Source organism: Lampris incognitus, chromosome 11, assembly GCF_029633865.1.
Source record: "Lampris incognitus isolate fLamInc1 chromosome 11, fLamInc1.hap2, whole genome shotgun sequence".
Classification (NCBI taxonomy): domain Eukaryota; kingdom Metazoa; phylum Chordata; class Actinopteri; order Lampriformes; family Lampridae; genus Lampris; species Lampris incognitus.
Window position 1 is genome coordinate 45,316,782 of NC_079221.1, and position 12,007 is coordinate 45,328,788.

At 41.3% G+C, this 12,007-nt stretch overlaps 1 protein-coding gene across 1 annotated transcript in view; it reads right to left on the reverse strand.

Moving 5' to 3' along the window:
• cps1 (carbamoyl-phosphate synthase 1, mitochondrial) overlaps nucleotides 1-12,007 on the reverse strand; it is a 123,463-nt gene that overhangs the window by 41,362 nt on the left and 70,094 nt on the right. The window contains exons 22-25 of the mRNA XM_056288938.1: nucleotides 11,411-11,552; nucleotides 11,103-11,168; nucleotides 10,264-10,327; nucleotides 9,592-9,773 (exon numbers count right to left, since the gene is read on the reverse strand). Of these exons, the coding sequence (XP_056144913.1) occupies nucleotides 9,592-9,773; nucleotides 10,264-10,327; nucleotides 11,103-11,168; nucleotides 11,411-11,552 (454 nt within the window). The remainder of the gene's footprint in view (nucleotides 1-9,591; nucleotides 9,774-10,263; nucleotides 10,328-11,102; nucleotides 11,169-11,410; nucleotides 11,553-12,007) is intronic.

The window sequence follows — 12,007 nt, forward strand, 5'->3', positions numbered from 1 at the left end:
ATAATAATAATAATAAATAATAAAATAATAAAAGAGAGGCAACCCTGCCTAAGGCACAATGTATGTAATCATCTTTGTATGGATACTCTGCAGATGATTCCTTCTACTTTAATCTGTGTCGCCTCACCTTGAGGGTGGCAAATCTGTCGATTATGGTTTGGTGTTCGACTCTCTCAAGCATCTCTTTCTCAATTAACATCACAGCCAGGTGCTGGAGTCTGCTTTGACCCTTGGGCCTCCTCAGCCAGGTATGGAGCCGACGCAAGGCACTAAAAGACCTCTCACTGCTACAGCTGCTAACTGGTATTGTCAAGGCAACCTGAATAACAGCTTTCAGTGAAGGGAACATGTCATAATCCAGGAGATTGTACACTGTCAGCATGTCTTGAATGGCACCACCCTCACTCTTGCGCATCAGACAGTTTTTGACAACCATCACTTCCTCTAACTTAAGTTCAATATGGTAATGCAGTGCCAGTGCTGACAAATGAGGCTCAGACAAGAAGTGATCCGAGGTTGGACTGCACGCCTGAATTCCATTAAGCAAGTCCTGATTCAAACCAGGTACTTATGGAGACTGCCAATTACAAGTGAGTTTATCGTGTTTTGTATGTTACCCCTTACATTCCTCAGAGATGCACCCTACCTTTGTCGCGTGAAGCTCGAAGCTACGCCTGTGGTATGAACACGCCTGTTGGAAACGGCCGGGTAAGACCAAGCACTTAAAATAAGATGTATTAGGAATAACCTCAAGACTGTTCATTTTTTACGACCTTTTTCCTCCAACATGTGGACTCTAGTAAATATGTCACACAGCGGATTATACTTTGTGGAATTTCAGTAAACACGGACACTTTCCGGGAATACATTTCAGGATAGACTCCGTAGAACCAGGTAAGGCAAGGGTTGTGGGAATGTGAAGTCGTGTCAGTAAAGCGGTTACGTTAGGATTCTCTGGGGAAATACTCTCAAAGTTACATCCCCACTGGCAACTAGCGTTAGCTACCTTTCTAGCCACTTTGTTTAATGTTACTTCGGTAACATTACGTTAAGCTATTCGTATTTTGCAGTTAATATCCAGAAATACATAGCTAAGGCGAGCCAGTTTGACATGCTAAATAAAGGCACATGTTTGATGTTTCTTAAATTGGATGTATGACAGCACGGAGCTGTTTTGGCTTAATTAGTCTGAATGGTATCTGTGCTGCGTCTGGGAATCTGCTGCAGATTTCTCTACTGTATGTTACACCTCATACTCGCATGCGCATCGCTCTCTGCAGATGAAGCGCTCAGACGGAGCCGGCAAAAAGGAAAGGTGGGAGGGGTGGGGTGGATCGAAGCATGGGGGGGTGCTGTATTTTTGTTGTTAAAATATTACGTTTAAACCATATACTGGATATGGTTTTGACATTTCTTCAGCTTATTAAACATGGACATACAGTAAAAAATAAAAAATCTCTTAAATTTTAGGGGTGCTGGGGTTCAATTTAGGGGTGCTGCAGCACCCCCAAAAATGGGCTAGAAACGCCTATGCTGCAAGTTATGATTATCAAATTAAAACCTCTGGCCACTTTTTAGTTGTCTGGGCCACCAACATTTGACTCGAGTCCATCTGTGACAAGAAGATATAATAGAGTTCAGTCTAATTAATATATACAGTAACGTAAGAAAGTATCTGCCCCCTTCCTAACTTCCTCTATTTTTGCATATTTGTCACACTTAATTGTTTTAGATCTTCATACAAAATGTAATACAAGACGAGGAAAACCCAAGTTGACGCAAAGTTAAATTTTAAATGATAATTTTATCTATTTAAGGAAAAGTGTTATCCAAAATCAAGTGACCCTGCGAAAAATACAATTACCCTCTTAGTTACTCAACCAATTAACCAAATATAATTGATTAATTGTATTCAATTACAGCACACACTCGTGCTTGATTAATGCAAGCCCTGTTGAATCTAAACATTACTTATTGTACTTATTTTTTGAGTGTTAGAAAAGCGCTATATAAGTTTGATTTATTATTATTATTATTATATAGAACCTTACCATCAATGTGAATTAGGCTACAAGGTCTACACAAGCAGCATACAATCACCTCACCTCACCTATCCCGTAACCTCTCAAGAGGTCGTTGGGGCACCGCTGTTGAATCTGCAACCAGCAGACTATGCTGTGATCAAAATGAATTACCAAACAGGTCTGTGAATGTTGTCATTCATCCAGGTCATGGTTATCCAAAGGAATTGATTCAAGTGCAACTGGACTTGGTATATATCCGTGAAGACGTTTCGCCTCTCATCCAAGAGGCTTCATCAAACAGATGAGAATTTTTTTGTTGTTGAGATCTATCAGTTTTGAAAGGGTTACAAAACCATTTCTAGGGCTCTGGGACTCCAGCAAACCAGTCTCCAAATAGAGAAAACTCTGTTGCTCTTACAGAGGTTTCTTCCTATTTTTTTCTCCCTGTTAAAAGTTTTTTTTTTTGGGACTTGTTCCTTATCTGATGCGAGGGTCTAAGGACAGGATGTTCCATTGATGTAAAGCCCACTGAGGCAAATTAGTCATTTGTAATATTGGGCTATACAAATAAAATTGAGTTGACTTAACTCAGAACAGTGTTGAATCTTCCCAGGAGTGGCCTACCAAAATTCCTCCAAAAGGCACAGCGACGGCTCATCCAGGAAGTTACAAAAAAACAAAAAAAAACAAAACCCCAGGATAACATCTAAGTAACTGCAGGCCTCTCTAGCCTCAGCTAAGGTCATTGCATGATTCAGTAATAAGAAAGAGACTGGGCAAAAATGGAACTCACAGGAGAGCTGCAAGGTGCTGCTAACTAACAAACACATTAGTGCTCGTATCACATTTGCAAAGCACATTGATGACCCCCAAGCGTTTTGGGATAATATTCTATGGACAGACGAGTCAAAAGTGGAACTTTTTGGAAGACACGGATCCTATTATGTCTGGCGTAAAGCAAATGAAGCATTTCACAACAAGAACATCATACCAACAGGCAAACATGGTGGGTGTAGTGCGATGGTGTGGGGATGCTTTGCTGCCTCAGGGGCTGGGAAACTTGCCATCATTGAAGGAACCATGAATTCTGCTCTCTACCAGAACATTTCTAAAGGAGCATGTCCGGTCATCAGTCCGTGATCCAAAGCTGAAGCATAATTGGGTTATGTGGCAGGATAATGATCCAAAACAAAAGAGTAAGTCCACCTTAGAATGGCTCAAAAGAAACAAAATTAAGGTTATGGAGTGGTCTAGTCAAAGTCCTGACTTGATCCCCATCGAGAGGCTGTGGCAGGACCTTAAACAAGCAGTTCATGCTCAGAAACCCTCCAACATTACTGAATTACCGCAATTCTGCAAAGAAGAGTTGGCCAAAATCCCTCCACAGCCATGTGAAAGGCTGATCTCCAATTATATGAAGCACTTGGCTTCAGTTGTTGCTCCTAAAGTTGGCACAACCGGCTATCAAGTTCAGAGCAGCAATTACATTTTGCACATGGGTGATATGGGTGTGGGATAACTTTTTTCCCCTTCAATAAATGAAATGATAATTTAAAAGCTGTAATTTGCATTTACTTGGGTTCTCCTTGTCTTATATTAGGAAGCTCTGAAACCATTCAGTGTGACAAATAAGCAAAACTAGAGGAAATCAGGAAAGGGGGGCAAATACTTTTCACGGCAGTGTAGATTGTGTGCACTGTGGATTGTGTAACTGACATTCATTTCATTTGAAATAATAATTCTGTATTAGCTTGTTCAGCTGGTATATATTCATTGTATTTTCTTCACCCTTCTCCAGTGACTTTGACCCTTGTTACAATAAAACGTAGTGCATGTTGACAGTATAATACCTGCCTGCCAGCATTGTGTGCATTCTCCCTTTTCCTTAAACTGCAGAAACTTCACTCAGCTGGAGAAAAGCATCAAACTAAATGTACTGTTGAGTATGCAATTACTTTCAAAATATGTTAAAGGAGGATTGTTTCAATAACACAAGTTAAAAAGATGGAAGAATATCAACCTACTTTGTGTGAAAGTTGAAGTTGTCAAAGTATCTGTTGCTCTTGCATGATGTAATGTGTGGCACATGTCTTTCTTATTCTGTGTTTTTATATGTATTTTTACCTACACTAATGTAAAGTACATTGCATTTCTATGTATGAAATGTGCAATATAAATAAAGTTTGATTGATTGCTTTGATTGAGATGCTTTGTGCCAGACCAGCAGAGACACACCAAACCAACACTTACCAACAATTAAACAGACAGAAATCAACATATTTCTAAATTGCCGTGACAGTTTTCTTTGAGGAACTTGACATTCAATCGGGCGGTCCATGCCACAGTAAAGTGAGTCTGAATAAGGGTACCTTTCTTTAGAGAAATGAGTAACACGGAATCAATGCTAATGGGTACTTCAACTACTATAACATCCACCCATTATCCAAGCTGCTTATCCAGCTCTCAGGGTCTCGGGGGTGCTGGAGCCTATTCCAGCAGTCATTGGGTGACAGGCGGGGAGACACCCTGGACAGACCGCCAGACCATCACAGGGCCCCCCCCCCCACACACACAATTCACATATTATCACGAACAATACAGTTACACAATAACAGAAATAAACATATCAGGCATCACAATTAGGGGCATGGTGGTATTTCTGCCAATGGAGTGTGAGGAGGGACTATAGGGAGGAATTCAGAGTCCTGATGGTTAGGGGAAGAAAACTGTTTGTGAAGCGTTTAGTCTTAGTGGACAGTGATCTGTAGAGCCTCCCTGAGGGAAGGAGCTGGAAGAGGTGATGAGCAGGACGTTTGTTGCATACAATGTGTTTGTGATAACATGTCTGATATGAAATCACCCATCATCATAATATTACTGCATATTACTCTCAACCGGAAATCCACAGGTTAGATATTAGCAGAGTGTAGATTAATGTTGCCTGATCATTCCTTCAAAAAGACCTGAATCCTGGTGAAAGCCAGGATTCCAAGTACATCCCATCTGTGAAACCACCTTGGTCAGTAGAGAAAAATGAAAAGAGATGGGTCAATGATGGATTGTTTAGAGGTTGAGAGACACCTGAGACGTGGATTGTGTACTTGAGGGAGAATGGGCAAGAAAAAAAAAAGTGTCCCATGCCTTTAAACTAGGTACGACAGTCGGTACCAAATCTGCAGGTTTGGATGTTTCAAGAACTGCAACCCTGCTGGGCTTTTTCACATTTCAGCAGTGTCTTGTAAATACAGGAAACCGAGCCGATAGCTGTCCAGAACACAGCTGATTTCCAGGGGAGGTCAACAGAAGCTGTTGTGGATGTACGGCTATTAGCCAGCTGAGAGTAAAGAATAACACTGGTGCCCAGAGAACAACACAACAACGCACAACTCATCACACCCTGACACAAACGCCGTGTGGCAGCTGAAGATTTTACAGAATTCTTACAGGAGCTCTAGTCGCAGCGGCTCTGAGCCATAAACATTACACACTGAAGACCAAGGAAGCAAAGTGGCCCAGCATCCTAGTAATACTGACATCAGCACATCATTTAGGAGCATCATTTAACACTAGAACGACCAAGCTGGTCATTAGGAGCGTTTTGGATTTTCAAGGTTTAATAACTGCGGAAAAAAGATACAGACCTGCCGCTCCCTGGGTGCTCCTAAAATTGCATATATTTGCATTAAAAGTAGTTTTAGATCAATTTCACACACACACACACACACACACATACACACACACACACACACACACACACACACACACACACAAAGTTATGATAAAATCTACCTAAAACGATCACGAGCGGGCAAAATGACCGCACGTAATTTGTGCGTCATCGTGTGTTGGTCGTTTCATTTCCTTCGTGAAGTTCATCGCTCTGTCCTACAAACACACTAGCGTCCTCCAGTGGAGAGAAATAGTTTAAACTTGATGTTTGATTATTTCCAACATGACTGGTTACAGACGCCGTTACAGACGCACCATGACCACCACCGAGGCGCTGCAGTATTGTAACGCGCCAACGTGTCTACTTATCCATGCGCGTTGCTGTATTTACAGGCGTTGGACAGCCGCCATTTTAAATTGATTGAAAAATAGTATTAAAGTCGTTAAAATGTTAATTTTGATGTCAGTTAGTTTCTTAACAGACATACTAACATATGTAATGCATTAATATCTCAACTGGGTATTTATCTTGACAGAATGTAGAGTTTAAAGACCGTGGCGGTCATTTTGACCACCTGTGGTCGTTCTAGTAGTTTTTAACTTCCGGTCGTTGTTTGGGGCTGTTTCAATATTTATTTTCAGTTCGTTTTTTACATTTCACGTTTTATAGGCCTTGTCACGTTTGCTAGATTAGCAATATGTGTTTTCCATGTTGTTTTTCAGGTAATATTGTCACTTTTATCAATTTTGCTATTCAAGTTCGACCATGTCTCTCTGAAGTTTAAATTGTTTAAAAATATTATTATAGTTGTTAAAATGATAATTTTGGTGTCAGTCGTTTACTAACAGACATACTAACATATGCAATGCATTAATGTAAATTATCATTATTATTAATAATAGTAATAACAAAATGTGGTATTTATCTTGACAGAATATAGAGTTTAAAAACACCCATGGTCGTTTTAGGTAGGAGTGAAATCCCGGTCGTTGTAGCGTTGACAAGACTGAGTGTCCTATAATGGTTTCATGTACATACATTACACTGAAGTAAATCTGTGGAAAGACACTTCAGAGTAGAAGTCCACTATCGGCCAGGGTGCTCAACACAACCAAGTGAAGCACTGGGGGCAAAATTGGCCAACAACTTTTCGGGAAGCTTTCAACAGGTTATTGGGTCTGTGCTCCAGTGCACAGACCCAAAAATGAGGACAAAACGAACTGTAACGCAAAATTCAGAAGACGTTGCTGATGTTTAGTTTCCTATGCATATGTAGACTACTTGAATTTGTCCACACAAATTTCCTGATAAATTACAGATGTATGAATATAGTAAATAGGCTACTGAATATAGTTGCACAATGAGACTAAGACATACAGTGTCATTATGGCAGGTATATGGCTCAAAAATGCTTAAAATGTGGCCCTCTCTATTTCATGCATGCCCACCCATCAAACATTTCCTTGCTACAATCCTGTTTTTAATTCTTGATAGTGTTGATTATCCTCTGATGAAATGAATTGCCCAACAGTTGATCCAGATCGTGTCGAGGCATTATTTTGCACAAGGGGTGGCATATGCTTTTGTATGCGTGTGTGTGTGTGTGCAATTTTTTTTTCTCTTTAATAAAATTGCCACGGCCCCTCTTCCTGTCTGGCTTATCCAGGGGATGCCGTTTCCATGGCAATGCCAGGTTGAATCTCTTCATTATTCATAGGCCCGCTCTCCTGCTCCTGTCCAGGGTTTATCTCTTAGCTCGAGCACTATGTTTATCTCACACACACACACACACACACACACACACACACACACACACACACACACACACACACACACACACACACACACACTAAAAGGACACAATTATTGAAAACACAAACAAAAAACAACGCTCACACGAAGCATGGCGAGTGAAATGTGGCTATGAGAGAGGGATGGATGGTGATGCTATGTAATGTAATGTATTGCAATGTATTGTATTGTAATGTAATGCAATGCATTGTAATGTAATGCAATGTAATGTAATGTAATGTATTGTAATGTAATGTAATGCCATGTATTGTAATGTAATGTAATGCAATGTTATGTAATGTATTGTAATGTAATGGTGCACTTATGACCTCTGATGACTAGTAGTTCTCCTGATTTCCTACGTTAAATGCACTTATTGTAAGTCGCTTTGGATAAAAGCGTCAGCTAAATGACTGTAATGTAATGTAATGTTATGTAATGTAATGTAGCGTAATGTAATGTAATGCAATGCAATGTAATGTTATTTCTCTGGACAAACAAACACTTAATCACACCCTGATCCCATCTCCCCTTTAACTTTATTACAAAATCAATGGACATTAGGCTGCAAACACACACACACACACACACACACACACACACACACACACACACACACACACACACACAATTCCACAGAGCCCACCAAAGATATAACTAGGGAACAAAGCTTTTGTTTTATTTATTTATTTGTATTTTTCTCTTAATTATACTTGGCCAATTACCCCACTCTTCCGAGCCACCCCAGTCGCTGGTCCACCCCCTCTGCTGATACGGGGAGGGCTGCAGACTACCACATGCCTCCTCCGATATATGTGGAGTCGCCAGCTGCTTCTTTTCACCTGACAGTGAGGAGTTTCACCAGGGGGATATAGCATGTGGGAGGATCACGCTATTCCCCCCAGTTCCCCCTCCACCTGAAAAGGCGCCCCGACCGACCAGAGGAGGCGCTAGTGACCAGGACACATACCCACATCTGGCTTCCCACCAGCAGACACGGCCAATTGTCTCTGTAGGGACGCCCGACCCAAGCCGGAGGTAATACGAGGATTCGAACTGGTGATCCCCATGTTGGTAGGCAACGGAATAGACTGCCACGCTACCCAGACAGCTAAACAAAGCCTTTATTAATGGCTTTGAGCACGTTTGGTAATCCTGTATGTAGCTCAGTACATCCTAAGGTGCACACACTCACGTACACAGAGCCTGACATGATGACAACAAACGGTTAACGTAGGGTTAGCTGAGAGGCCTATTTTCACAGCTTGTCAAAATAAAGTGGAAGCCTCCTCGTATTTTAATATTTCTGTAGTACAATTACCTTGCGGAAAAGGTCCAAGAACCTCAAAGTAACATAAAATGACCACCTGAGATCATTGGCAATTAGGAAGCAATGCAGAACTGTGTGAACTGAGTGTTAATAGGGGTCAACACATTTTGCAAAGTTAATAAAAAAAAAAAAAGAAGAAGACGACTACTTGAAAACTCTCAGCTATAATATGTCACGGAAAAGCCTACACCTTATGAAAAACTTTTTGTGCCAAGTGAGACCAATCAGAGCCTCATCTCATCTCACCATCAGCTGCTTCTCTGGGGTCGGGTCGTAATCGGACCCGATCAGAGCCTTTACTATGTAAAAGCTTGACAGAGAGAGTTTTGCCATCCTGAAGGAAAAGCTGGCAGAGATGTGTGTTTAGCCAGTTTGTGTGTTTAGTAAATCTGTGTGTCGAGATGGAAGACTTGGATAGCACTAGCTATGTTTCATCCATGCTAGTGTGAGCAAAGGATTTCCAGTTTTCCGTTTCCAGGCGAGGAAACAAATGGCCTACGGCCCAACATTCTGCAGGAAGCTTGCAGTTATAAGTCACAGCCAAGCCACACTACCATTATTATTTCTTGGAAATGTCGTATATTTTATAAAGTTAATGCTAAACAGTATATTCCCATCAACACAACTCAAACGAACCATGAAGTCAGGCAAACAATTGACCCATTGTGTGTGTGTGTGTGTGTGAGAGCATGCGGGTGCAGGTGAGTGACTGACCATATATGAGTTTTGTGTGCGTGTGTGTGTGTCCATGTAGTATGGCTGTTTTGCCCCCTGACCTCCTGCTGTGTTATGTCCAGGATGCGCTCCAGAGTCAGCTCCTCGAAGTACAGACGGTCACACTCGTCAAAGTCGGTGCTGACGGTCTCGGGGTTGTGGTTGACCACCACTGTCTTCTTACCCATCTGCCTCAGTGCCCGGATACTGGACACAGCACACCAGTCGAACTCCACACTGCTCCCTGGTGGGAGGAAGCAGTAGTTTACAGCCTTAATAATTCATCTATATCACTATACCGATATCATGTGACTTCATCTGGTTGCGATATGAGAGACACTTATCACGGCTAGAACTACATCAGCAATATCGGTATGTCATGTTGAATAACAACGTTGTCGCTAAATTCTTATTAAAATCAAAACAAAACTGATGTAAGTAAGTTTTTTGTTACTGATGTCATCCATGTTTTGGGCTTTCACAGATAATTCTAACAGGTGTAGAATGAGGTGTTATGTGTTTTGATGTGGTCCTGCCAGCTGTTCTGAAAATCTGTTGGTTAGCATGCACCCCCCTATTCACTCTAATCTGGAGGGTAGCGGACCACCTCAGCCCTCGGTGTGCATATTACCGTGCTTAACTGCTATGGTTGATAAGCTAACACGTTTAATATGTGAACACGTGAATATAGGGAAAAATAGTGACAATTATGAAAAAGTTCTTTTTGCCCTCACCAATGTGGTACGGCCCACAGCCCAAAATCATGACTCCTTGGTCTTTAAAGTCCAGATCATGCTCCTGTTGAGAGACAAAACCAAATTATATACATAAAACATTAAGTTTTATTCTTCCATTGACCAGTTAACACTAGAACAACCGGAATTTCACTCCTACCTAAAACCACCGTGGGCGGCCATTTTGACCACCCACGGTTTTTAAACTCTATATTCTGTCAAGATAAATCCCCAATTGAGATATTAATGCATTACATATGTTAGTATGTATGTTCAGAAACTAACTGACACCAAAATTAACATTTTAAAAACTTTAATACTATTTTTCAAACAATTTAAAATGGCAGCTGTCCAACGCCTGTAAATACTGCAACACCTCGGTGGTAGTCATGGTGCGTCTGTAATGGCGTCTGTAACCAGACATGTTGGCAATACTCAAAAATCAAGTTTAGACTATTTTTCTGCACTGGAGAACACTAGTGTGTTTCCAGGGCAGAGCGATGAATTTTGCGAAGGAAATTATGCGACCAAAAGTCATAAATAGTGACATGATGCGCACAATCACGCACAAATTACACGCAGTCATTTTGACAGCTCATGGTCGTTTTAGGTAGATCCTATCATACCTTTTTTGCGTGCAATTGCTCTAAAACTCATTTTAATGCAAATATATGAAATTTTAGGGGCATTCAGGGAGCGGCAGGTCTGCATCTCTTTTTTTGACAAAGTCATTAAACTTTGAAAATCTAAAACCGTCAAAATGACTGACCGCCTTGGCCGTTCTAGTGTTAAGTCAGAGCAGTAAGTAATTCCAGCTGGTGTGAGCAGGGATCAGTCACCTGGCCATGGTAGGTGCAGTACAGGTAGTTGGTCATGGCTGGGTACTCTGCTGCCAAGGTGTCAATCTGAAAAAAAGAGGCAAAGAAAAAAAACCTTAAAAAATGCCAACAATCAGTGGAAAACAATCAGCCACACTTCCATCCAGCTGTAATGTGGCTTATCCATAGCTGCTTACAGGTTGGGCAATTCGTTTTCAAAGACATTCTAAGCTGCTGAAGGCCTGGAGCACAGACTCCTACATCTCCATGTGGTTCTTTCTCCTGACTGTTGGTGTGAGTAGTAGGAGGGGAGCGCCAGTGGTGCTCACCTGTTTGACCCAGGGTCTGATGCCGTGAGCCAGCCTCAGTTCTCTGGCCACTACCTCATTGGAACCCAGGACTTGGCCCACCTGTCGATCTGAGAAGCCGTCCTGTTTGGCCTTCAGCAGCAGGTCCCTGGGAACTGTACCGCTACGACAGAGGAAGATGACAGACACTGATTCTCAAGACCACGTAAAACGGGAAGGTACAGTACCTACAAATCATTTGCTCAATGCCTTCTGTTTTTATCTTTACATCATCAGACTCTTATGTCTACCTATCAAGTATCATCCTGCTTTTATCTTAAATTAAAATGTTGCATGAGGAGAAAGCAATATACTGTATGTGTACTCATTCAAAAACAAAAACAGAATTTTGCTTAGGCTTTTGGCCAAACTTATGAAATACCCTTGGAATCAGTACTCGGTCTGTTATTATGTTGATGCACACGACAGAAAGAAACTAAGTAACAAACTAAGTAACAAACTAAGTAACAAAGTTACAAACTAAGTAAAGTAAGTAACAAAGTAAGTAACAAACTAAGTAAAGTGTAAAAGTGTTTTGTGTTCAGTGTAAATGTACCTGTATGTGTGTGTGTGTATGTG